This window comes from Prunus avium, chromosome 2 (genome assembly GCF_965620075.1).
Source record: "Prunus avium chromosome 2, drPruAviu1.hap1.1, whole genome shotgun sequence".
NCBI lineage: Eukaryota > Viridiplantae > Streptophyta > Magnoliopsida > Rosales > Rosaceae > Prunus > Prunus avium.
In genome coordinates, this window is record NC_142285.1 from 4,923,740 (window position 1) to 4,950,694 (window position 26,955).

The following is a 26,955-nucleotide window of genomic DNA, read 5'->3' on the forward strand; positions in this document are numbered from 1 at the left end:
GGCATCATGATTAACTTAAGAAAATAACCAAATAAAGTGAGTTGAAATACAATATTGTTACATAAAAGAATCATATTTTAAACAGTTTTTAAGGTGTAGTAACTTAAATTATAAGGCGTTGGTCCTAATTTTTTATTATTTAGTTTATTTATTTATTTATATTTATTATAGGGCAAATTCAACTATCCAATTACAGCCCAAATTGCAAATTTTTCGTATCAAACTGAGAATGAAATTTTGGCAGCAATTTCAAAATTAGAATGACTATCTGAGCAGTAAAGTAACGACATTGTTCAAGTTATAGAAAGGAAATGGCGGCAATGGAGCGACGGCATTGTTCAAGTTAGCCATGATTCGTTGTTTTTAGTGAGCTTAGTCATGATTCATTTCAATGACGTTGAATAAACCATAATACAAATTATAAAGTCTGGTGTAAATTACCAAGACTTTTGGTAGTAAGAATTAGCTTTAAAAGTATTGAAAAGTCATTTATTTAACAAAGTCTTTAAAAGTCATTAACATTTTGGATACCTCAAAACTTTTAAATAGTCTTTAAAACTCCCAATTGAATACAACTAAACTTTTAAAGACTATTTAAAAGTCACAATTCAAATTTTCAGATATGGAGTAGATGACTTTTCTTTTTTGGGTTAATAATTGGAATTGGAATTGGGTTCTGTTAAAGGAAAGAAAATAATTCAATGATTTAATATTGAGTGATTGCATAATTAGCATATAATCAGCATGTATTTACCTAGAATAGCTATCTCCTTGCGTGTATAAGTTCTTGTATCTGCATGAAGTTAAATATCAAAACTTCTTATGGTATCAGAGCACCAATCCTGGTGACTCTAGCCAAACACCTTCCGCTACAAACACACCCTACAAACATATCTCAAACACCATTAACACAACACCATGTGGTTGAATCAAAATCCATAGAGTTGACGCTCACTCTCTCTGATCCGCTCGCTTTGTACAACTCCGACACACCGAGACTTTCCCTGGTTAACATCAAGCTTGAAGGCCACAACTATGGTCAATGGAGCCAATCTATGCATCTTAGCCTCAGCACCAAGAGCAAGCTTGGATTGATTGATGGATCAATCAAGGCACCCTCATCCAATGACACAAAATTCCCACTGTGGCAGCGCTGTAGTGACATGGTTTTGTCATGGATTCTACACTCCCTTCATCCTGATATAGCCAGTAGTGTCATGGACTGATCTTCGAGATCCTTTTTCACAAAGCAATGACTCCAGGATTTATCAGATTCGACAAGAAATTGTCAAGTGCCAACAAGGACCACAATCAATCTCCATCTATTATACAAAATTGAAAGCTTTTGGGATGAATTGGCTTCATACCAAGAGCATCTTATATGTGACTATGAAGGGCCGAAGAAACTTGCTGAGAGAGAAGAAAAAGAAAGAGTGATGCAATTTCTAATGGGCTTGAACGACACGTACTCAACGGTTCATGGATCGATTCTAATGATGAATCATTTGCCTGATACATGCAAAGTTCACGGTATGGTTCTTCAACAGGAGCACCAAATAAAGGTGACCAATCGGAATGACAACCTGGTCACTCCACACGCAATGCAAACTGGTCGTTCCTCGGCGGTAGGATCTTCACAACCACCCAAATCCTTGAAGTGCACATATTGCGATGGGGATGTACATATGAAAGAACGATGCTACTACATCATTGGTTTCCCTATGGGCCATAAATGGCATGGGAAAAATGTCAAGCCTAAAAACCAACGTTCAGGACCAACTGCTTACAATGTTGAAGTCAAGCAGCCACCAGCCAAACATACTGACACAACCAAGGCAACCACCACTGATGGCCCAACCTTCACCACTGAGGAGTACAATGAACTTATTGTTATGCTTTGTAATAAGAAAGGTAATGGTCAGTCATTGGAACATGCAACAGGTATCATTACACCCGCTTGTAACATTGCACATCCACATTCCACGTTATATTGGATTGTGGATAGCGAGGCAATGGATCACATTTCTCATTCGCCTCCTACACATAATCAAACTGCGACGCATCATGAATTTGTTGGTTTGCCCAACGGAGAACAGGCAGAAATACATACCATTGGGTCTATTAAATTATCAAAAGACTTGTCTCTTGATGGAGTTCTACATGTCCCAAAATTTCGTGTCAACTTGTTGTCTGTGAGTATATTAACTTGGGCTCTACAATGTCTAGTAATTTTTTATCCGAGTTTTTGTGTTGTGCAGGACGTGGATATGAAGAACACGATTGGCCTGGGCAAGCATTTTGATGGGCTTTACTACCTCACGCCTACCTAAAATCCTCACCTCGCTAGTCATGTTCGACGTATCTCAAATCTTTGGCATCAATGTCTAGGACATCCGTCACATGCCCCTCTTCACTCTCTATCATAGACTATTCCCGAAATAATGTTTAATTCCCAACATATTTATGATGTTTGCCCTTTGGCAAAACAAACTAGATTACCTTTCTCTTCTAGTTCAATGAAAACAGTTGCACCTTTTGATCTTATTCACTATGACATTTGGGGATCTCACAACACTCGTACACATTCTGGGGCACGTTATTTATTTTTTACTATTGTTGATGATTTTACTTGTTTCACATGAGTTCATCTCATGCATTTTAAATCTGATACACAAACCATATTGCAATCATTCTTTTCTTGGGTTAAAACTCAATTTCATTAAGACCCTTCGTTCTGACAATGGTAGTGAATTTCTATCCATGCATTCATTCTTCATCACTCATGGCGCTAATTTTCAACATTCTTACACATACAACCCTCAACAAAATGGGGTAGTTGAATGAAAACCTCGTCATATTTTGAATATTAGTCAGGTACTTCGTTTTCAAGCCAACTTACCCTTATAATTTTGAGGGGAAAGCCTTTAAACTGCCTGTTACCTTATCAATTGCCTCCCAACTCCCTTACTCTCTCATCAAACACCTTATGAGCTTTTACATGGCACTTCTCCTTCTTATTCTCACCTACGGGTTTTCAGTTGCCTTTGTTCTGTCACTAAACCTTACACCTACTTACAAATTTGACACCTGAGCTTGCCATTGTCTTTTTCTTGGGTATCCTCTTAGTCAGAAGGGTTATCGAGTCTATGACCTTGACACAAAGAAATTTTTTATCTCTCGGGATGTCATTTTTCACGAACATACATTTCCCTTTTTTGATCTTCCACTTGAAAATCAAACTGACACAACCATTCTCCATATTCCTCATGCGGCTCCAGACCCCCCTTTGACACTAGTGTTGGGAAAATGGCTCACCTAAGGATACAAGGTTGGTTTTGGCACTGAAAGGAAGATTTTGAATCTGCCTAAAAGCGACCGGTCGCTAGGCATTTGCGACCGGTCGTTTTGAAGCAGATTCGAAGTCTGGAGCAACATCAACGAGCGACCGGTCGCCAGTTATTTGCGACCGGTCGCAGGAAGCTAGCGACCGGTCGCTTAGCATTTGCGACCGGTCGTTTAGAAGCAGATTCAAGGTCTGGAGGAAAAACCAAAAGCGACCGGTCGCCAGTTCCTGGCGACCGGTCGTCCCAGTCGTGCTGTGACGATTTCTTACGCGTTTTCAACAGTGTTTTCAATGGCTATCGCTTTCCACAAGATTTCAGAGGCTTAGTGGGTCACTTCTGAGTTAAATGAACGTTGACTACCTGCTGGATAGTTGGGAGAGCACTCATGGCTAATTGGTTATCTTATTTCAAAGATATCACTCTCCATTTTCTGGTGTAAGTGGGAGGTGGCTGAGTTGGATTCTATTTACCTACTTGATCTGACATTTAGTCTAAGTGGTGACTAAAGGGAAGAACGTGGAGGACAAGCTGATATCTTATCTCTTGTCTATTGGCTTGTGTAGGAAATGGGGTGAAGTAAGATAACACAAGAGGAGAAAACAAGTTGAATAATTGTAAGTGGAAGAAGCTGGTATTCCAAGTTGAGTTAGAGCTGAAGTTTTAGTTGTGAGTTCAGAAAAACTAAGGGGAGAGCAAGAGAGTTCTCTAAGTGTATCAAGGTGTTGAGCAAGGGTGTGAGAGAAACAGATTGTGAGGGTAGTGTTCTAAGGGGGTTTCCTTTGTAAACCAAAGTTGTAACCTATCTTCATTAGTGAAATTTCTCAAGGTGATCACCAAAGAGGATGTAGGCAATTTGCTGAACCTCTATAAACACTTGTGTCATTTGTGCTTGGTTAATTTCTGTGTGTGTGTGTAAGACTCATCCATCATTGAGTTCTTTGTCCAAAGTCCATCAACAACAAGATCTTAAAAGGGCAGTGAGTTAGTCATTCTAATTCACAACAAGTGGTATCAGAGCTGTGTTTGGCAGCTGGAGCTAGTTCTTCTCTTGGAGTGCTAGTGTGTTGAAGATGGCAAGTGACATGGAAGCTGAGAGTGGTAGCAGTTCACAGCATATGAAGCCACCACAGGCAGCAAGTATGAAGGTGGAGTTAAAGCCTTTCACAGGGAAGGAGAACTTCACTCTTTGGCAACGAAGGATGAAGTCAGCTCTTACACAACAACAGCTCCATGTAGTGTTGGTTGGCAAGGAGAAGAAGCCAGCAAGCATGACGGATGATGAGTGGGGAGTTCTTGACGAGTTAGCCAGAGGAGCTATCGAAAACTATCTCTCCGATGAGGTGCTCATCAACGTGATAAAGGATACAGCGAAGCAAACATGGGAGAAGCTCGAAGAGATGTTTGCAGGGAAATCGTTGTCCAACAAACTCTTCCTCAAGGAAGAACTCCTGAATCTTAAGATGGAGGAGGGAGGAAATCTAATGGAACATCTAAGTAGTTTCAATAGATGTGTTGCTGACTTGCAGAGAATGGATGTGAATTATAGTCCGGAGGATAAGGCTCTCATGTTGTTGACATCCTTACCTTCGTCCTATAAACACTTCCGAACCACTCTTATGTTCGGAAAGGTTACTCTTGATTTTGAGCCTGTGGTGCAAGACATCATGACACACCATAGGATGACTCAACGTTCGGGAGAAAACTCTCAAGGTGAAGGTCTAGTTGCAAAGACCGGAGAGAGAGGTCGTTCAAAGAGGCGTGAAGGCAAGAAAGGCAATAGAGGAAGGTCCAAATCCAAGGCGAAAGATGGTTGTTTCGAGTGTGGGTCAAAGGAGCATTGGAAAAAGAATTGCCCCATATGGAAGGAGAAGAAGAACAAAGGGAAGAATGCAGCAAACACAGCGGAGGATGTCACGGAAAGTGATGGTGAGCTTTTGTGTGTTAATAGCAATGTTAAAACAAATGCATTGGCTAATTCTTCAAGGTGTTCCTCTTCCGATTGGATTTTGGATTCCGGATGCTCATATCATATGTGCTCAAACAAGGAGTGGTTTGACACGTATGAGAAAGAAGATAGCAGTGAAGTGATGATGGGGGATGGCTCAATGTGTAGAGTCAAAGGAACCGGTACAATCAAGGTAAAGATGCATGATGGGGCTGTTAGGACGCTTGGAATGGTAAGGCACATTCCAAAGTTGCGTAAGAATCTCATTTCCCTTGGAACTCTTGATAAGAATGGTTATTCATTCAAAGCAAATGGAGGGAAACTCATAGTCTCAAAAGGTTCACTTGTGATTATGAAGGGTGAGATTCAACCTAATTGTCTATATAGGTTGTGTGGTACAACAATCATAGGTGGAGCAGCTGTATCTACAAGCAAGGACTCGGAAGATGAAACTCAGCTTTGGCATTTGAGGCTAGGGCACATGAGTGAGAGGGGCATGCAGGAACTACACAACAGAAAATTGTTGAAAGGTGTTCAAAGTTGCAAGCTTGAGTTCTGCAGATTTTGTACCATGGGAAAGCAATCAAAAATAGCTTTCAAGCAGCGAAACAAAGAGGAAGAAAGCACGGGTGTGCTAGATTATATTCACACGGATGTATGGGGGCCATCACCGGTTAAATCGAAGGGTGGAGCTCGCTATTTTGTGACTTTCTTGGATGATTTTTCCAGGAAGGTTTGGGTCTACTTCATGAAGGAGAAATCTGAGGTCTTCACCAAATTCAAAGAGTGGAAGGCGGAAGTAGAGAACCTAACCGGAAGAAAGATCAAGATCCTAAAGAGTGACAATGGTGGTGAATATAAGGACAGCAAGTTCCTTGAGTTTTGCAAAAATGAAGGCATTAAAAGGCACTTTACCGTGAAGAAGACACCCCAACAAAATGGAGCTGCGGAGAGGATGAACCGAACTCTCATGGAGCGTGAGAGATGTATGAGAATTCATGCAGGGTTGCCCGAATCTTTTTGGGCAGAAACGGTTAACCACGCTGCCTATTTGGTTAACCGATCGCCTTCAAGAAATCTTGAGTTCAAGTGTGCAGAGGAGGTATGGTCTAAAAGGTCAATCGATTATTCGAATCTTAAGGTGTTTGGGTGCAGTGCATATGCACTTATTCCTAGTGATGAAAGATCCAAGTTGAAGCCAAAGTCTCTTGAATGTATTTTCATTGGATTTGAGAGTGGTGTGAAGGGCTACAAGCTGTGGGATCCAGTGAACCACAAGAAGATACTCAGCAGAAATGTTGTGTTTGATGAGAAGACCATACCTATGAACAAAGTCAAGAATTCAGAGGCAAAGGAGGATGTTGTTGAGAAAGAAACAACCTTTGAAGTTCCACTCAAGAAGGTGTCAAGAAAGACTACTCAGAAACAGCCAACTGAAGACGTTCAGGAGGAGGTGGAGTCCGACATTGAAGAGGAAGAAGCTGGGCAGCATCAACAACACACTCAAGAAGAAGAAGAGGCTCAAGAACAGGTGGAGCCATCATCTATAGCTCGGTCCAGGCCCAAGAGAACCATCAAACCACCTCAAAGGTTTGGATGGGAGATGGATGCAGTTCACTATGCCCTAAATGCTAGTGAAGAAGAACCAACCACGTTCCAAGAAGCTGTTGAGAACAAGGAACGGGAAAGTTGGATGGAAGCTATGATGCAAGAGATGGAATCTCTACACCAAAACTCAGTTTGGGAGTTAGTTCCTAAACCCAAAGGTCGCAAGGTTATTGGCTGCAAATGGGTGTTTAGGAAGAAAGAAGAAATGCATGAGAAGGGTGCCACCTTATTCAAAGCTCGGTTGGTGGCAAAAGGATTCTTGCAAAAGGAGGGAGTTGATTATGATGAAATCTTCTCTCCGGTGGTGAAACATACTTCTATACGACTACTACTCTCCATAGTAGCACAAGAGGACATGGAGGTGGAGCAAATGGATGTGAAGACTGCTTTCCTTCATGGTGAATTGGAGGAAGACATCTACATGAGCCAACCTCAAGGGTTCATTGAAGCAGGGAAGGAAAATCTGGTTTGCAGGTTGAAGAAGTCTTTGTATGGACTGAAGCAATCTCCAAGGCAGTGGAACAAGTGCTTCGATTCTTACATGATGAAGATTGGGTATAGAAGATGTGAATCTGATTGTTGTGTGTACTCTCATGCATTCAAGGATGGTAACTTCATCCTTTTGCTTCTTTATGTTGATGACATGCTAATTGCATGTAAGGACATGTCAAAAATCCAGAATTTGAAGACATTACTTGGAAGGGAGTTTGACATGAAGGATCTTGGTGCTGCACAAAAGATCCTAGGAATGGAGATAAGGAGAGACAGAAAGGAAGGCAAGTTGTGGCTGTCACAAAGCAAGTATATTTCCAAGGTACTTGAAAGGTTTAATATGATGGATTGCAAACCGGTGTCTACTCCTTTGGCGGAGCATTTTAAGTTAAGTGCAAAAGAATGTCCTTCTACGAATGTGGAGAAGGAGGAAATGAGTAAAGTTCCATATGCAAGCTTGGTAGGGTGTCTCATGTATGCAATGGTGTGCACACGCCCCGACTTAGCCCAAGCCGTTAGTGTGGTGTCAAGGTATATGGCGAATCCTGGAAGGCAACATTGGACAGCAGCAAAATGGATTCTCAGGTACTTGAAGGGCACCAAAAGGCTTGGGATATTGTTTGAAAGACAACAAGGAAATGCATGTGTGTCGGGGTATGTAGATTCTGATTATGCAGGAGATTTAGACAAGAGGAGATCCACCACAGGATATGTCTTCACTTGTGGTGGAGGACCGATTAGTTGGAGAGCAGTGTTACAATCGGTTAGTGCCTTGTCTACTACGGAAGCGGAGTATATGGCTTTAACGGAAGCTTCAAAAGAAGCGGTATGGCTGAAGAGATTGGCAAAGGAATTCGGGATAGCTCAAGACTTGGTGGTGATTCTAAGTGACAGTCAAAGTGCTATTTGCTTAGTGAAGAATCAAGTGTTCCATGGGAGGTCCAAACACATTGATGTGAGATACCACCGGATAAGGGATTGGGTGAATGATGGAGACATCACAATAATGAAGGTTCATACAAATGAGAACGCTTCAGATTGCCTAACAAAGCCAGTCACAACAGCTAAGTTCAAGCATTGTTTGAGCTTGCTCAATCTTGTTACATGCTAAAGATTGAGGTGGAGTTCTTGAGAGTTATTAGGACGATTCTCAAGACATTACAGATGTCCTAGAAGGCAATGATGTCCACAAGGAGTATTAGGCTCGCCATGGTGGAGATTGTTGGGAAAATGGCTCACCTAAGGATACAAGGTTGGTTTTGGCACTGAAAGGAAGATTTTGAATCTGCCTAAAAGCGACCGGTCGCTAGGCATTTGCGACCGGTCGTTTTGAAGCAGATTCGAAGTCTGGAGCAACATCAACGAGCGACCGGTCGCCAGTTATTTGCGACCGGTCGCAGGAAGCTAGCGACCGGTCGCTTAGCATTTGCGACCGGTCGTTTAGAAGCAGATTCAAGGTCTGGAGGAAAAACCAAAAGCGACCGGTCGCCAGTTCCTGGCGACCGGTCGTCCCAGTCGTGCTGTGACGATTTCTTACGCGTTTTCAACAGTGTTTTCAATGGCTATCGCTTTCCACAAGATTTCAGAGGCTTAGTGGGTCACTTCTGAGTTAAATGAACGTTGACTACCTGCTGGATAGTTGGGAGAGCACTCATGGCTAATTGGTTATCTTATTTCAAAGATATCACTCTCCATTTTCTGGTGTAAGTGGGAGGTGGCTGAGTTGGATTCTATTTACCTACTTGATCTGACATTTAGTCTAAGTGGTGACTAAAGGGAAGAACGTGGAGGACAAGCTGATATCTTATCTCTTGTCTATTGGCTTGTGTAGGAAATGGGGTGAAGTAAGATAACACAAGAGGAGAAAACAAGTTGAATAATTGTAAGTGGAAGAAGCTGGTATTCCAAGTTGAGTTAGAGCTGAAGTTTTAGTTGTGAGTTCAGAAAAACTAAGGGGAGAGCAAGAGAGTTCTCTAAGTGTATCAAGGTGTTGAGCAAGGGTGTGAGAGAAACAGATTGTGAGGGTAGTGTTCTAAGGGGGTTTCCTTTGTAAACCAAAGTTGTAACCTATCTTCATTAGTGAAATTTCTCAAGGTGATCACCAAAGAGGATGTAGGCAATTTGCTGAACCTCTATAAACACTTGTGTCATTTGTGCTTGGTTAATTTCTGTGTGTGTGTGTAAGACTCATCCATCATTGAGTTCTTTGTCCAAAGTCCATCAACAACAAGATCTTAAAAGGGCAGTGAGTTAGTCATTCTAATTCACAACAACTAGCCCATATGTTTCATGGCCCAACTTTGACAATCTCACCTCCAGCAGACATGACCCACGTTGACCCACATCTTCCCTCTTCAGATCCACTTCCAGGCCTAATTCCTCTTCGACCTCAACGACACCTCTCTCTCCTCTCGATGGGGTCTCTAGTTCTCAAACCTCACATCTCGCCCTACCTCCGATCCCACTGACCCTCCACCGGTCAACCCAACACCCACTGACCCACCACCATTACTTCTCTGATCTGAGCTTGTCAAACATCCTTTTTCCCATCTTCAGGAGTATCAAGCTCTTTACACCGCCTTGCTCACAACCAGAGTCGTCTATTCCTCCACGTCTAGAACCGAATATCCACTTCATCGGTATATCTCTTACTCTGGCTTATCTCCTACTTATGTGTGTAATATCTCTCGTTTAGTCTAGCCATCTTCCTATGCACAAGCCTGTCATGACCCCAAATGGGTTGTTGCGATGCGAGCTGCAAGCTCTTGAGGCTAACAACACCTAGTCTTTGGTTTCTCTACCTCCCGACCATCACCCAATTGGCTGTAAGTGTATTTTTTGGATTAAATACAACTCTGATGGCACTGTTGACCGTTACAAGGCCCGACTTGTTGCCAAAGGTTCAATCAACACTAGGGCATTGATTTCCACGACACATTTGCTCATGTTGCGAAATTAATCACCTTCCGTTGCTTGTTGTCCATTGCCGCTATTCGACATTTGCCCATGCATCTCCATTTTGATCTCCAAGAGGAGGTTTACATGTTACCCCTGCCTGGTTCTAGTCCACAGGGGGAAGAGGTTGTATGTCGACTTCACAAGTCCTCGTACGGATTTAAATAGGCTCCACAAAGCTAGTTTCAAAAGTTTTCATATGCTATTTGTGGCATTGGTTTCAAGTAATCTTGAGCTGATTACTCTTTGTTCACACATGTACATAGAAGTTTCTTAACTATTATATTGCTTTATGTGGAGAAAGCAAGATGGGTTTGATAGTCCTACCATTGCAGTTGTTTCAAGGCGCATTAGGACTGATGAAATATCCGGAGTGAACATTGAAAGAATTGTTGAAGAAGTTGCTATTGCTTTGGCGCTAATAATACAAGCATAGGTCAAGTGCTCAGTGTTGGAACTCACTGAGAAGGTAATGAGTGAAGTGAGTTGCTTCATGAAAGATGCAAGACAACATCTACTTGTGGGACATGGAGATATAAATGCAACTAAGGAGGACGAGGCATTGAAAAAAACCCATGAAGGAGGTGAGAATGTTGTGATCAAGACTAGTGAAGAATGTAACAAATTAAACGAGAAATGTGCATTTGACGTGAACAATCTATCAACACCATTATTGGATGGCCATGTTAACTAGATTGACTGCATACATAAAGAATACAAACTGCTGCGTACCTGGATTGGCCATAGGAATGATCTGGGATGATGAAGCTGAGAACTAGTCTGACTTTGAATAGAAACCTTCCACTCAATGCGATCCTTTCTTCACTGTAATTCCAAATGAGGTATGAATGTTCTGTTTGTGATGATTTGATCGCATGAGCAGGGGCCTCTATTTATATGCATTGACTAGAGAGTTTTGCCCATCAAGAAACTCTCTAGCTCTCTCAATTGCATTAGCTTTAGGTCTCCTAATCCACAATGAGATAAGATATCTTCTAACTCTAGTGATTGACTTCAAACACTTCTCCTTATTAGAGTAGCAGATAAGATTGGTTCCAAAACTCCTAATCCATGTTAAACTCTAATACTTCAATCCGATCATCAGACCACACTTAGTGAGTTAAGACACAAACGTGTCTTATAGGACAAAGTTGCATTCAAGTTGAGGTATGATGAGCGATTAGGAGTTTGAAGATCGACAATAAGTTGGTTTCTTATTATCGTTTACATTTGTTATGTATGCATTTATTTGGATTACAACCGTATAGATTTAAAATAACAAAGAAATAAAATTGTTTATATATTGTAATATACTTAAATAGTGTTTATTCATATATGTAATATTTGAATTCCCATTTCTACACAGTTTAAAATTGGAGTGGGAAAGGAAGGTCACGAAGTTACCCCATGGTGATCGAAGTCAAATAAAAACACGTCGTACAGGCGAAAGGCATCCACGACATTATTGTAAAGAGGCATGTGTTGATTCGACAATTGGAAAGGCAAAACAAATGCATAATATGAACTCTAAGATAAAAATTGGGTCATTCAAATTAAAACCCAATGACTTACAAGATTCTTATTTGGATTTATTTAGTTATATTTGTAGGCTTAATGACACTTCAAGGTAAATAGTTACGACTCTTGAATTAACAAATCGACCAAATTCCCTCTATGTAGTCGTCTACGTCAATTTTATTATAACAATTGATTTCTTCTTCCGTTGTAGTGAGGAAGTTATAATTGACATGGAAAAAGGACATCATGTGACCCGAGGTGAGTTGATGCGCCCAAGGCTGGAAAGGTGAATTAATGATCAAGTGATTAACGCGCAAGTGTGTTCTCTACAAGAAAAGGGATCAAGGAATTGGTACTTCCCCATATATTTATCGGTACATTAATATTTTCCAAGTGTTATTGGTTGTTATTTAGTAAATGAATTTAAGCTTAAACTATATCTCAGTGTAGAATCAAGTTAATGATACAAGTGATTATAAGTTCTATCATTTGGGTGTCAAAATGAGAAGGGAAAACTTAAAGCGGTTCATCGTATACCTTAAGAAATGCAATAAGGTATCAAATTATGTTGTGTTTGGCAATATCTTTAGCTAGGTTATTTATATGCATGAATTTCTAAGTAACTGATTGTGCTCCAAGATGTTCATTCCCTTTTGGATCAAATCAGGAGTCTTTGGTATTTGGTAGTGGTGCGTGTTGGTGATCAAAAGGTCGAATATAGCCTCCCAAATGCTAAATATATATAACGCATCTCGTTAGAAGAAGTACAAGTTCATGGATTAGAGTGTGCTAAGGTTTTAGTTAAAAAATGTTTTGTTTGCACTTTTAAAGTGTATTAAAAAATGTAACATGTTGTTTTTGGATATGAAAAAAAAAAATGTTATGTTTACGTTTAGAGTATTGTGCTAAGGTAATTTTTTTTTTGTTTAAAAGTGGATTAATGCTTGCACTTTTAAAGTTTATACTTTCAACAATGTGCTAAGTTGGTATTTATTTATAATTATAAAAAAAAATGCTTGTTTCTACTTTTAAAGTGTAATGTAACCGGTGGTCTGTTGAATTTTGTAATTGTGCACATGCAATCTTGAATTGCATCCGAGAACTGATATTGCATGTTATGATAGGCAATTGCTTTGTTTTATATGCAATGGTATATTGTTACATGCAAACTACAACAGCCTATGTGCATATATAGATATAAGACCAAAGTGCTTATGAACATATAGTGAAAACATATGACAATACACGTTCAGGGAATTAACCTTAATACAAGAACAAATATCCTAAGAGACGAACTGATATGACCACTACTTATCATACAATTGAAATACTCCCGGACCTCATAGTCCGACACATTCGAGTACAAGTACGACTCAATCATTGGCGGAGGCGGTTTCATCGGATCACAACATACATTGTATTTTCTTTCGGAGGACGTAATCATCACTGCTAGAAATGTAGCCACTACCCATTGATATTTTAGATACAAATCCAAAAAAGTGGCTTTTGAATTTTTTTTTGGAACTAATAATCCCACCATGCCTATTAATGGTATTTGGGATAGATATTGGCGTGTAATACAAATAAAATAACTTTCATATTTTTCCTTAACATTTGGATCTCTTTATCAGTCCCAACACTACTAGAAAATCTGCCACTACCCATTGAATATTTGGATACAAATTCATTAAAGTGACTTTTTTTTTTTTTTTGGAAAACTAATAATCCCACCATGCCTATTAAAGGTTTTTGGGATAGACTTTGGTGTGTAATACAAATAAAGTAATTTTTTATTTCTTTCCCTTAATGTTTGGGCCTCTTTTATCAGTCCTCAACACTCATTGGAAAATTATAAAAAAAAAATCAGGTATAAATTCTTATAAAATAAAAAGGAAAAAATCTGTTACAAATTGTATTCTATCTGACACAAACTCAGTCAAACTCATTGGTGGGACTTTATGCCTCCACACACTAATATCGAATTCTGAGAATAGATAAAACTCATTGGCTAAATAGTATAACTTACCAATGAGGCTTTGACACGGATCATGCTTTTCCCCCAAAATTTCAATTTTTGAAATTTCAAAATCCCTCTCTTTTTAAGCTATATACTCATATTCAGCCACATATAGGATAAACAGCATGGTTCAAGGTTGGAGTTTGAGCTTTTTCTATCACTTTTTATCTTCCCGTCCATTGTGGATGTGAGCCTTCTCTCCTAATGTATTTTGTTCTCGGTTTTCCCCCCTTATCTTTCATACTCTATCTCTCTGTAATTAGACATTTCTCACTCTCTCTCATGATTTTCACTTTTGTTTTCTTATTTATTTATAGTGATCTAGCTTGCTGTTGTCAATTGATTTAACAAGATGAGTTATTTTGGTAAGGTTTGGTACTTTCTTCCACTTGCTCTGTACTAAGAATTATTATTTATTATATATGCGTCCCTTATAAATTGTTTTTAAAACTATATGAAGGAGATGTGGTCGATTCCTCCTAATGGTTGCTTACAAAAGAATGATTGTTAAAGTTGAAGGTTAAACATCTGGGTTTTTTAAAAATTTTCGTAAGAAAATAAGAGAAGAAATTCTATGTGATTCATAGATTATTGGCACATGGGAGAAAATGAATGGTTATGGTGTCAAAATGTAACCATGTTTACGAAGCACCTTGTATACTTGGACATAACAAATTGAGAGGAAAAAAAGTAAAAAGAAAAAATAACTAGATTGCACCAATAACCAATTAAAAACCACTGGTGTGAAAGTTTTTTAAAAAACACCCTAAATGCATTTGGATACTGATATATCAATTGCTAAAAAGAAAATTGTAAAGGGACAATTATCAGATGTTAAAAGATAATTATAAAGGGACTAATATCTCTTAATTATATTGTTTATCTATTTTGTACAATGGGATGGATTGACCACACAAATGATCTCTTTAAAGTAATACCCACCCCAATCTAGGACACTGTTAAGTTAATTGTGGCTGCATAGTTGCTATTGATACAAGGGGATTGCCAATTGTATCTAAGATTAACAATAAACACAAATTTAAAGCAGGGGCTAGTCTTTATTTTTTACTAGTTCATGCCATTATTTCCAGCACATAACGCATCACGGGAATCGACTGCGGGTATATTGTTCACTTGAGGAGCCATGTGTAATTGTTTTCTTCGCAGCACTAAACGAACCACGTGTAGTGGTTTTGACATTACAGAGTAGATCACCTCTAAACCCTTCATTCACAACAAACTTTTTTTCCTCATTAATTTGGTGAAAATAGATAAGTTAGAACGTGTATGATAGGGTGATCAAAAAATTGTGGACATGAGGGGTTGTTTTATAGAAATATGTAGAAGCAATAAAGAGAGTAGTTGATGCAATAAGCAATGATGGGTGTGGTTGATGATTGATGCAATTGTACAAGCAATGAGGAAGGGTGTGGTTGGTGGTTAATGCAATCTTGTAAAATCTTTGAAATGCTAAAAAAAAATTCTCACAAATACTAGTAAAAGATTTAGATTTTTACAAGCTTTGTTTCTAGTAATATGATGTGATTGTTATTGGCACTCAAAAAATACGTTTGGTAAATACATGTTATTTCTCATTTAGTATGCATATTTTAATTTAATCAATCTATGATAAAATGCGTATTTTTTAAAACATATTTTCAAATACATATTTATTTTATTTGGGTTAAAATACATATGTATTTTAATTAGGCTAAAACGAATACAATTTTAACCAAACACAATACAATTGTAATCCTAAAGCCTAAACCCAATTCAATTTTAACCTTAAAGCCCAAACCCAATACAATTTTAACCCTAAAGCCGAAATTCCCACTGCATCTCCAGCAAATCGATCAACTACGTGCAAAATTCAAAATTGAAAAACTGTGAGACCCTTGCCGAATTTCCCCATTGCGTCTCCACCAAATTCCCACATACCGTCAGGTTGGTTAGTTCACCTAAATTTTGTCAAATAGGTTGGTTCGCCACCTCAATTCACTCATACTGTCTCCAACTTCAGAGGTCATATTCGAAGCCTAAAACCTAAATCTGACAATGAGGGAGAAGTGGTTGACTGAGGTTGAAGCATATGGTGATAGTTCCTAGGCACGGAAGAGCGCACCTGCAAAGGCTAGAACTGCAAGCTTTCACTTGGGACCTCAAGCTCTAAAAAAGGGACGCCAAAAAAACGATTCTCATGTCCTATGTAGTGGGGTTTTCGGTGTACGTGTTCATACCAACGGACTGAAATCCGTCTTCACTCTTGTTTCACATCGAATTGGAGGAACATATCTCCTTCAAGGTATTCTACTCTGGCCAATTGGATTGTATTTCTTTCTTCTTCTTTTTTATTTGTATTTTGGATTATGTTTCTTGTTTCTTTGTACCTAATATGGATAATGCACCTAAATAATTGTACAGCACATGATTTACATTAATCAAATCATGCTTGCAAATGTAACAATTATTTAGGCTGTTTATTTGTAACTTTGGCCAATGTTATTCCTTTTGGTAATCTCAAAGCTATCTATTTTATGGTCATTGTGGGACTTGAAGGTTACGTCATGATATTTGGATGCTGTATTTCAAGGATGTGTTGAATTTACGAGTCTTTCTAGGTTTAGTTTGATTTTGTTCAAGTTTTCCAAAATTGGGTCCTTTTTCAATATGATTTGTTGCATACGTTTTAAGCTTTTTTTGGTAAACATTTTAATAATAAAGCCCTCGTTGAGGATTAAAACTCATTCCTAACAATAGCCACAAAACACAATAATATATCAAAGTACACACAAGAAATAAACCATATATGAAGCATCTTGTCCATCACTAAACCTATATTTCATGTTCATTGTTACATGTAAACTAAGTTCCAAAAATACAATTATTTTGGGTTGAATCAGTAGATAAGGTAATAGATTCACCACTGTTGAATGAGAACCCATCGTCACTGTTAGGGGTTAGAACTGGTTGGATTTCAAGTATAAAAACCATCAAAACTAGACAATTAAACCACATAGTAGGCTATGGATTGAGAAACTATTTCACTAGCATAACTGTAGCTAATGTCCGACGACGGCCCATTCTAGTTACTATACTGATAACTTTGACTATATGAAGGCATATTTACAGCTACGTTTCTACTTGGATGCAAGTTTCTTTGAGAGCAATTACGTTTTGTGTGTTCATATCTGCGACACAAATGACATTGTCGACGCTTGTTCGTTCCACCCTAGCTTCGTTAAATGTCTTTAGTCATAACGATATTTAGATTTTTCACAATATTTTGAGAAGATTGCCCAACATTTCCCAATTTAAGACGTGTCTATTTTTCCTTTTGTCGTAAGCCTTCACATATTCCCTCACATCTACTAAGCTCACTCGTCAAAATGACATAGCCATATGCAATCTTCGATGCATAAAAACAAACTTTGTTTAACATAGCACTTAAATTGTCGTACCTCGCCATTTCTACAACTTGTTTGCTAGTGTCTTCGCCCATAATTTTGTTGGAAGCATCCCTTTAGGCACTTTATCGATCTCTTTTTTATGAGCGATGAAAGAATTTCACTAAGGTGCTCACACTTCATTACATAAAACAGGTGGCAACACGGGATGAGATCTCTTCACTTTCATATTTTTGGCATCCACACTCTATCCGCACATTTTTCCCACCGTGGTACACACAAGTCCAATTGCTATGTAGTTCACCACATTTTGACAATATGTACACACGACCTCTAAAATTATGCATCACCTTATCACGGGTAAATGTCGAACAAGCTTCGATCTCATGATGTACCAACACAAAGCACCTATGCGTGTAAATCTGAGAAGTTTGATGCTCGAGTTTTTCCAATGCGGTTTTAAGGACTTGTGTTGAGTACTTTGCGTTGAAACTATCATTCGTCGTTGTGTTCCTAAAACGTAACATGGCCCTATCAATTGTCGGAATGCATTCAAACAACTTAACGCATTTCCTCATGTAATCCTTCAAACACTTGTTCAAAGACTTCACTCGGTGAGTAGTACTCATACCACTGAAAAACTTTCCTCTAAGACATGATTTGGCCCATGAGTCTTTTTTTGCATACATCATTTCCAACCATTTGCTCTTATTCGGAGTACGGGCTCTTTCTCTCAAAACCTCACATTTCTTCTCAAACTCGTCCAATGCAAATGGTTCCCAAAGACATGCTTGAAAATCTCTTAGTAGTTCATCATCCTTCAAATTATTATGTACATTCCTTGACACATGCCATGAGCAAAACCAAGTGCTAGACATGGAAAACACATCATCAATGGCTTTACGCATTGCCTCATCACCATCTGTCAATATTGACATTGGCTTCTTATTTTTATGAACGCCATGAATGACTCAAATACCCACTTGTAAGTTTCAAATGTCTCGTCAAACAATAATACACAAGCAAACCTTACAGTGGATCGGTGGTTGTTCATACCAACAAACAACATTAGGGGCTTGTCATATATATTTGTTTTGTATGTATTGTCGAGTATGATGATGTCTTCAAAGTATGATGACGTCTTCAAAGGAAATATAATCCAAAAGTGAAGTGGAGTCCCTCCAAAACAAATTAGCAAGACTATTTTCCTTGTCCACACTAAACTTACAAAAGAATTTAGGATCGACTTCTCCAAGTTTAACAAGATTTCCCTACGTGATGCATCCAAATTATTATATAGATCATTGATTTGAAAACCAACATTTAAATACCCGCCACATTGGTCGACCATGTACGTACTCATATGTATGACATGTTCTGACCAATGCACATCGCATTCCCACTGCTTAGGCTAAATCGGAATTTTGAACAACACAGTTATATCGGAGATATGGAGATTGAAGTGGAGTAAGTAGTTCATGATTATGATGTGGTTCAAAATTCATCATGACGTAAGTATCACGTTTCTTCTCATAACCTACCCAAAAAAAGGCCAGACAATTCTCTCTTGTAATTGGCTTCGCTAGTTGAATCCTATCGGGTACCTCATTAAACTTTTCATTTCTCAAGCCTTCTTTCGAACAACACCACCGTCTCCTACTTACTTTCCCTTCCGTGTTACGAACCAATATATCATTTCTCATGCTAAATCCAATGGCCTTTGCATAACTCATATAATATTCTTCCACTAATTCTATTGTTTTAAACTATTTCCCCATAACATCTTATCTCCTCGGTACATTAATGTCAACACCATTATAATCACTACTTTGACTAACCCAATGTTCGGTTGACATATGCCACTCTCTATTGTCGGTGCCCTGTGACTCGACCTTTCATAACCACCGAGATACCCTGAATCACTACAACCACCTTTTGATATCACTACTAGATTTTTGTATTTGTGCGACGAAGGAGTTTTGGTCGCGCAAAGTACATTTCTGTCGCACAAATAGTAATGCGACAGAATATTCGTCGCGCAAAATATGTCGCGCAAAGATCGTAAAGATACACTTTGCGCGACGAACATATTAAAATTGTCGCGCAAATTGAGCGACGGTAAACCTTCGTTGCACACTATTTCGCGGGACGATGAGATTTTTCGTCGGTCAAAGTTTTGCGCGACGAATATACGTTCGTTGCATTAACATAGCGCGAGGAATCATAAGCGTCGCGCTAAAGTACAGGGACGAGAGCATATTCGTGTCGAAAATATTTGCGCGACGTAATATAGTCGTTGTAAGGACACTGCGCGACGACTACCATGCGTGGCGCCGGTACTGTGCGACGAGTGTGTTCGTGATTAAAATATTTGCGCAACGAAATAGTTTTGTCGCATGTACTTAGAGAGACAACTTCTTTCGTCGCGCAAAATAAAATAAATTCTTTAAAATTTATTTTTACGGTTGTGTATTTTGAAAAACAATTTGCGCGATGGAAACCGTCGTCGCGCTAAAGCAGAGGGACGAGAGTATATTCGTGTCTAGAATATTTGCGCGACGAAATATAGTCGTTGTAAGGACACTGCGCGACGAGTAACGTTCGTGGCGCAGGTATTGTGCGACGAGTGGATTCGTGTTTAAAATATTTGCGCGACGAAATATTTTTGTCGCATGTACTTAGAGAGACAAATTATTTCGTCGCGCAAAATAAAATAAATTCTTTAAAATTTATTTTTACGGTTGTGTATTTTCAAAAAAAATTTGCGCAACAGAAACTATCGTCGCGTAAAAAATAAATATATTATTTTTAATTTAAAATTAAATTGAATTATTTTGGTAAAAAAAATAAATTTGGTTTTTAAAAAATAATAATAATAATAATAATGAAATGAAATTGCAATTAGAAAAAGGTAATAAAGAGAAATATGTAAAATGTTATAACATAATGTATTTAGTACAATAGAAATATTTAAAATGTAATTAAGAATGTTAAAATCTAATCAAACAACCCTCCAAGATCTACATTGTCGTCTGGCAAATACATCTCGGAGGTGGACATTGTTGACAGGGGGAGAGGTGTGGTTGCCATGCTCGGAGGTCGACGGGGGAGTAAAAGGCGGGATTGAAATGCCGGAGTGAGCGAGGGACTGTAGAATATGAGACAAATGACTCTTGAGGTCCGCCACCTCTGTCTTCAAAGCAGTCACCTCTTCATTTGACTCTGATGATTCACGGGGTCTAGGTGGCCGCTGCCTGGCATTCCCCATCCCTCGACAATATGTCCCTGAGCGCCTCCCGAGACTCTGATCCAAGGTTTCAGTCATGATTTGAAACCCTGCATCCGATGGAGGAACCACGGACTCGAGCGGCGTATCGGGAGGAAGCTGGGAAGCGGACTCCTGAAGAACCAACTGGCTCCTCTCAATCATAGTCGTCTGTTGAACATAACATAAAATATGAATTAAAACATTCATATAATAACTATAAAAACTTGAAGGCTTACATAATAATTTAAATTAAAGGCTACTTACATGAAGGGACTCCGCCAACTCATTCCCAGGTCGAACATAAACGTCACCAAATATGTCAATCTCTGGGAATTTGGACCCCCCCTTAAATTGAGCAGAAAAAAAAAATGTTAGTACGAAAAAAACAAATTAATATTAATGACATATTAAAAAATAAATAAAAACGACTTTATTATTACCTGGCGCCGCGCCTCCATCCTATAAGAGAAGGGCCTGGAACCTGAATGGTGGAGAAGAGTCTTCCTCTGCCTATTGCCCTTATTTGCTTTGGCCTTCTTATGTTATACAAAAAATAAAAAGTATTAGTTGAAAGTGAATTTATAAAAAATTAAATACACATTAGTAAGAAACATGTAATAAGTTTCAATTTAATATATAAAAATACCACATAATCGGCCTCTTGGAAATGACCGCAGAGCCACTGCCAACTATCCTCCCGACCCTCAAGCTCCTTCGGGCAACCCTCTTGAAGAGCAACCTGCGTATCATCATATGCCTGAAAATGGTGATGCAGGTCGCTCTTCCACTGCTTGTACCTGTCAGCAAAGAGTCTGTTGATGTAGGCTAACAACTCTTCGCCCACGTTCTCCAAATTGTAGTTTGTCTAAAATAAATTCATTACATACATTAAATATTAGAAATAAAATTTGAAGGGAAAAACAATGAAAAGGTATAAAATACATACCGACAGGTGTCCTAACATCTCCATCCGCACCTGATCAGGCATGACCCTCCAGGACTTCCATTTGATCGGGCAATAAGTCTGAACGACGGATCCAATGTCATGGGCCAACGAGCTGTGCTGGTCAGCCGTTGGTGCAGCCCGATGTCGCGCCTCGTATGCGATGTTGATACGACTGTTGTTCACCCGGGTGACTTTGGCCGTCATCAACTGGCGACAGGGTCCTCGGGTGTTCTTCTTGGCTGCAAAGAAATATAAAATTAACATTAAATAACAAATCCTACTAACATTCTTGGTCTGAAACAACTAGAGTTGAAGGAAAATCTTTACCTGGTTGTGACCCCGACGCAATAGCAGCAGATGGCGACGTGGTGTCGGTCTTGCTGGGAGGGCGGTGACGCCGCCTGGCACTAACTGGTTGCGCCACTGATGACTCTGATGACACCGGGGCCCGGGAGACGTGGGGAGAAACTGGCATGTCCTGCGACTGTGCTACACCAGTGGGAGCTGACACCGCAGTCGGGGGAGCTGAACTAGGTGAAGTCATCACCGTCTTACGACGTCTGATAAGTTGTGACATCTGATAAGGTCTTACAATTAAAAAAACATCCTTGGGTAAAATTATTATTTTGTAAAAAAAAAACCTCAAAGCCTAAAGAACAACAAATTCAATATTTAAAAAACAAACAGAAACATGTATTCTTTATATGGCAAAAAACAGAAGCACATTTTTTAAAGCAAACAAAATAGAAACATGTATGATATTACAAAAATCAAAAGCACATAATAAAGAAAAATCAAATTGCTGCCCAATTTTGAAATAGTTTGGTTAGTAGCACATAGTTTAAAGCCCCCGAAAATTAATCAAAATACAAAAAACAGCAGCAAATGCTCCAATCAAATCTGAAATCTAACAGCAATACACCTAAAAATTCACAAATCGTACACCACAATGCAATTTCAATACAAAAACAAATCTGAAATAAAAAATACAAATCCAATAAAAAAACAAAATTGAAACAGCAATTTAAACACTTAATATGCCGCAATACAAATCCAATACAAATCCTAACCAACCATCAGACTAAGCAGCAATTTAAATAATTACAAAATAAATATACAAATTGAAACAGCAAAACAATTCCAAACTTAATCCGAAAATTTCTGAAATAAAACTTAAAAATTGAAAAAATATATATATCGGGGAGCGTTGGGAAATTTACCAACTGGGTTTCGAGGGAGACCGGAGAGCACGGCAGTTCGGCGGTGGCGAGCGAGACAGAGAGTGGGGGGCCGCCGTCTAACAGGGATGAGCGGAGACGGAGGAGGCGACAGACTGACAGGGGACGGAGGAGAGAGAGATTGAGAGGGATGAGTGGGGACGGAGGAGACTGAGAGGGATGAGTGGGGACGGAGGAGAGAGGGATAGAGAGGGTTCCGGGGGAGCCACGATATGCGAGGGATGAGAGGGTTCCGGGGAGAGAGGGACTGAGAGGGATGAGTGGGGACGGAGGAGAGAGGGAGAGAGAGGGATGAGATAGAGGGAAAGGAGAGAGAGCGGCTGCGAGTTAGGGTTCGAATCGGAAATGGAGGCTGCGATTTTGATGTCGAGACTGAGAGAGTGAGAGAGGTTGAAGACAGACCAAAACTGCGCGTTTCTTTCCCTAAATGTTTGCGTCTTTGCGCGACGAAAACACATCGGTCGCGCAAAGTTAAATTTCGTACTTTGTGCAACGGATAAATAAATGGCGTCGCGCAAGAAATTTTTAATACGCGGGATTATAACCGCCAAAAATTTGAGAACTTGCGTTACGAAATGAACAAAATCGTCGTGCAATATAAACCCTAAACCCTAAACCCTAAACCCTTTTAGAACCCTAAATCCTGAGAAGTACATTGAGCAACGGCAATTTCATTACGTCGCGCTATCATTTATTGCGCGACGAATCAGACATATTCGTCGCGCAAACTACAAAAAGTAAACAATATAACATGTTAGTGAATATGTTGTTTTAATGGGGCTACGCATTGTACGATGGGTGTTTCACCGATCCAACCGTCAAACTTGTTTGTTTATACTTAGAGATCGTGCACACCAAAAATTGAAAAAATGCAAGATTCATAGATGATGTTACGGGATCAAAATTTTCGACGGTTATAAACTAAAAATCACGATTTAACGGTTTTTTTTAACTCCGATTTTGATGATTTTTTACGGGTGCACTCCTTTACTGTATATGAATACAATGATTGAATTGGATCCTCATTTAAAGATATTTACAATAGTGGATACCACAAAATTGTATGTTCTATTTAACAAACATATACAAAATGTATTTATTTTTTTTAATATAGTGTTTTCATGACACACGGATTCTAGGAAAGTAGTTTCAACGATCCAACCGGTAGAGTTGTTGGTTTATACTCAGAGATCGTACACGCCAAAATTTAGAAAAAATATACACTCACACATGATGTAACGGGACCAACATTTTCGACGGTTACAAATGAAAAATCAAATTTGAACGATTAATTTAACTCCAAATTTGATGATTTTTTCCGTCTACAAACCTTGACCCCGTATGAATATAGTAACTGAATTTGATGTTCATTTAAAAATATTTACAGTTTAATTTCAACTTTTTTTTTAAAACACACTTTGCGCGACGATTATATACGTCGCGCAAAGTGAAACAGAAAATAATAAATCATTTATATTGATTATTTTTTAAACGATTATTGCGACGAGGCCGTATACATCAAACGATTATTTAAACGATAGTCTTCGTCGCACAAGGTTCTTTCTGTTATTTCGCACTAAGTTGAGATTTTTAGGGACATGTCTTTTGCGCGACGTGTAAAGTTTTTCGTCGCGCAAGATTATTTTCTATTATTTCAAAAATTTGTTGCATATTTGTTAACTGCCGCGACAAAATCCGTCGTCCCGCAAAACCTCCTCTTACGACGGGTAAATATTTTCGTCGCGCAAGATTATTTTCTATTAATCAAAGATTATTGCATATTTGTTAACTGTAGCGACGAAATTTTTCGTCCCGCAAAACCCTCTTGCGCGACGCTATAATAGTATTCATCGCGCAAAAATGAGACCAGTCAGAGACGACCGGTCGTTTTTTTACAGATTCTTTGGCCCTTTTTTGCAATTCTGACCTCTGTTCAGTTTTTAATCTATAACTTTCTGACCGTATGTTCAAATTTCGATTTCTTCATACGATTGGATTCAGCACAGAAAAACAAACAACACTGCGCGGACCAAAAGTCAAAAACAGTTACGGATGAAGATTTCCGTCCCGCAAAAATGACGACCGGTCGTTTTAGACAAAAGTACTTTTTTTTTTTTTAGTACAACTCAAGTACATGAGCATTGAGATTCTTTCTCAATTTGAGATGTCGCTGACCAATTGGGAAGACGTGCAACTTTTCAGACACGAGATTCATTTCCTAACCGTAATAATTTGCATTTACGCCATAATTAAATGTAAAATAATTTAATTACAAAAGTATGAATGACTTGTGTTCATTGCTTTTTACATTAATCTTCTCAGTAAGTATATCCAAATTTTTTAAACTTCGTTTTATTTTTCCACATACATATATAATTGGAAATTAGATATAACAAGTACATATATTCAACAAAAGTAGAGTTGCCAATATATTTACACTAACGTAATTACATTACAAGAAATTACCAATACTAAAACATATTAAGCAACAAATAAATTGCATTATTCATCATCCGAACTATAATAACCTTCGTTGTCTTCGCTATCATCACTTTCAGTCTCCCAATCATCCTCATCCTCCTCCTCCTCCTCCTCCTCCTCCATAACTACATCGTATCTAGGAAGATCACCGAGGTCAATTGTAATGGATTGAATTGGTATTTCTCTTGAAGCACTCCTTCGAGCTGAAATGGTTCCTGAACAACATTTGTATCGCGAAGCGTTTCCGCATCATTTTCCATGCAAGATTTTGACCGTTGGTCAGCGACATCGACGTCAGATGGGTCTAGTTCTGGTATAGCATATACGTTCCTGTGATCCATCTGCTGAACAACTTTCCACCCGTCCCTGCTTTAGGGTCATCTACATAGACAATTTGTTTTGCCATGTTTGCCAAAATGTATGGGTCGTCATCGTACCAAGTTCTGTTCATGTTCACAGATAGTAAACCTTGATCGATTTTAACACTTCCCTGCCTATTTGGGTTTGTATCAAACCATCGACACTTAAACATGATGACTTGGTATCGGTCTTTGTAAAGCAATTGCACGACAGTTGTGAGTTTGCCATAGAAATCAATGTCCGTACTTTCCCCTCCACCTGGAACATGGACACCGCTGTTTTGCGTACACAACTTGTCATCTCGTGCAGTCCCTAAAAACTTGACGCCATTAACATGACAACCCGAGAATAATTCAGCTCGAATTGGGCCGAATGCCAAGTTATACAACTCTTCACTGTAAGTGGGGGAATTATCTGATTTCAACTTATTCACCTAATATTATACAACAACATTCACATGTTAGTTTGAGAAAATGAAATACTACAATATATATGTCAATTACAAAACACTTATAACTTACATATTCCAAAAACCATTTTGGAAACAATTCACGGTGTTTCTTGGAATACAAATGCGATGGATGTTCTCGCTTCATCATCTCTTCATGCTCATCTAAATATGGCATTATCTCATCACAATTGTTCAATACGAACCAATGCGCCACCTCCATGTCATTTTTGGAAAACGACTCTCCTCGTACAGGATCTCCAAAGCGTCGTGCACTTTGGGCAAAAACAGAAAGTTGCTCATTTCTCACACCTCCGTCATTATTGCGCTGAGGTCGATTGAAAGCCGTGTCCACGTCTTTTAAATACATTCCACAAAAAGTAAGCGCCTCATATTGAACCCAAGCCTCTACAATTGATCCTTCGGGCTTCGCTCTGTTGCGTACGCTTTTTTTCAGCTCTCCGAGTAGCCTGCCAAAATAAAATGAAAAGATGCAAATTAGCAAGTAGGAAGCATGAGATAATGATGCTTACACGAATGATGATGATTATATACCTTTCTATTGGATACATCCAGCGATAGTTGACTGGACCAGCAAGCAATGCCTCTTCTGGTAAGTGAACCATCACATGAATCATACTCGTGAAGAAAGCCGGAGGAAATATCATCTCAAACTTGCATAAGACTTGGACAATTTCATGGCGCAACTGATCAATGTCTGTCTTTCGCAACGTTTTTGCCGTCAGTTGGGAAAAAAATCTGGACAACAATATGATTGGCTTCACTACATCTTCCGGCAATAGGTGTCGAATCCCCACAGGAAGTAGGCGTTGCATAAACACATGACAGTCATGGCTCTTGAGTCCAGTAAATTTACCCCCGTCAACATTCACACAACGTGCGATATTAGAAGCATATCCGTCAGGAAACT

The 26,955-nt window shown here is 39.0% G+C and overlaps 1 protein-coding gene and 1 pseudogene across 1 annotated transcript; one reads left to right on the forward strand and one right to left on the reverse strand.

The window, feature by feature from the left end:
• Positions 1–744: 744 nt before the first annotated feature.
• LOC148296321 (uncharacterized) lies at positions 745–2,577 on the forward strand (annotated as a pseudogene).
• A 14,888-nt stretch (positions 2,578–17,465) lies between these two features.
• On the reverse strand, positions 17,466–18,221 carry LOC148296322 (protein FAR1-RELATED SEQUENCE 6-like). The gene has a single exon (XM_088248480.1). It carries the CDS (start codon positions 18,219–18,221, stop codon positions 17,466–17,468), a length of 756 nt encoding a protein of 251 aa, XP_088104606.1.
• Between the last annotated feature and the right edge of the window lie 8,734 nt (positions 18,222–26,955).

Excerpts from the sequence above, each read along its gene's own strand:
- LOC148296322 (XM_088248480.1), bottom strand. The coding sequence starts at position 18,221 with ATGTCAATATTGACAGATGGTGATGAGGCAATGCGTAAAGCCATTGAT.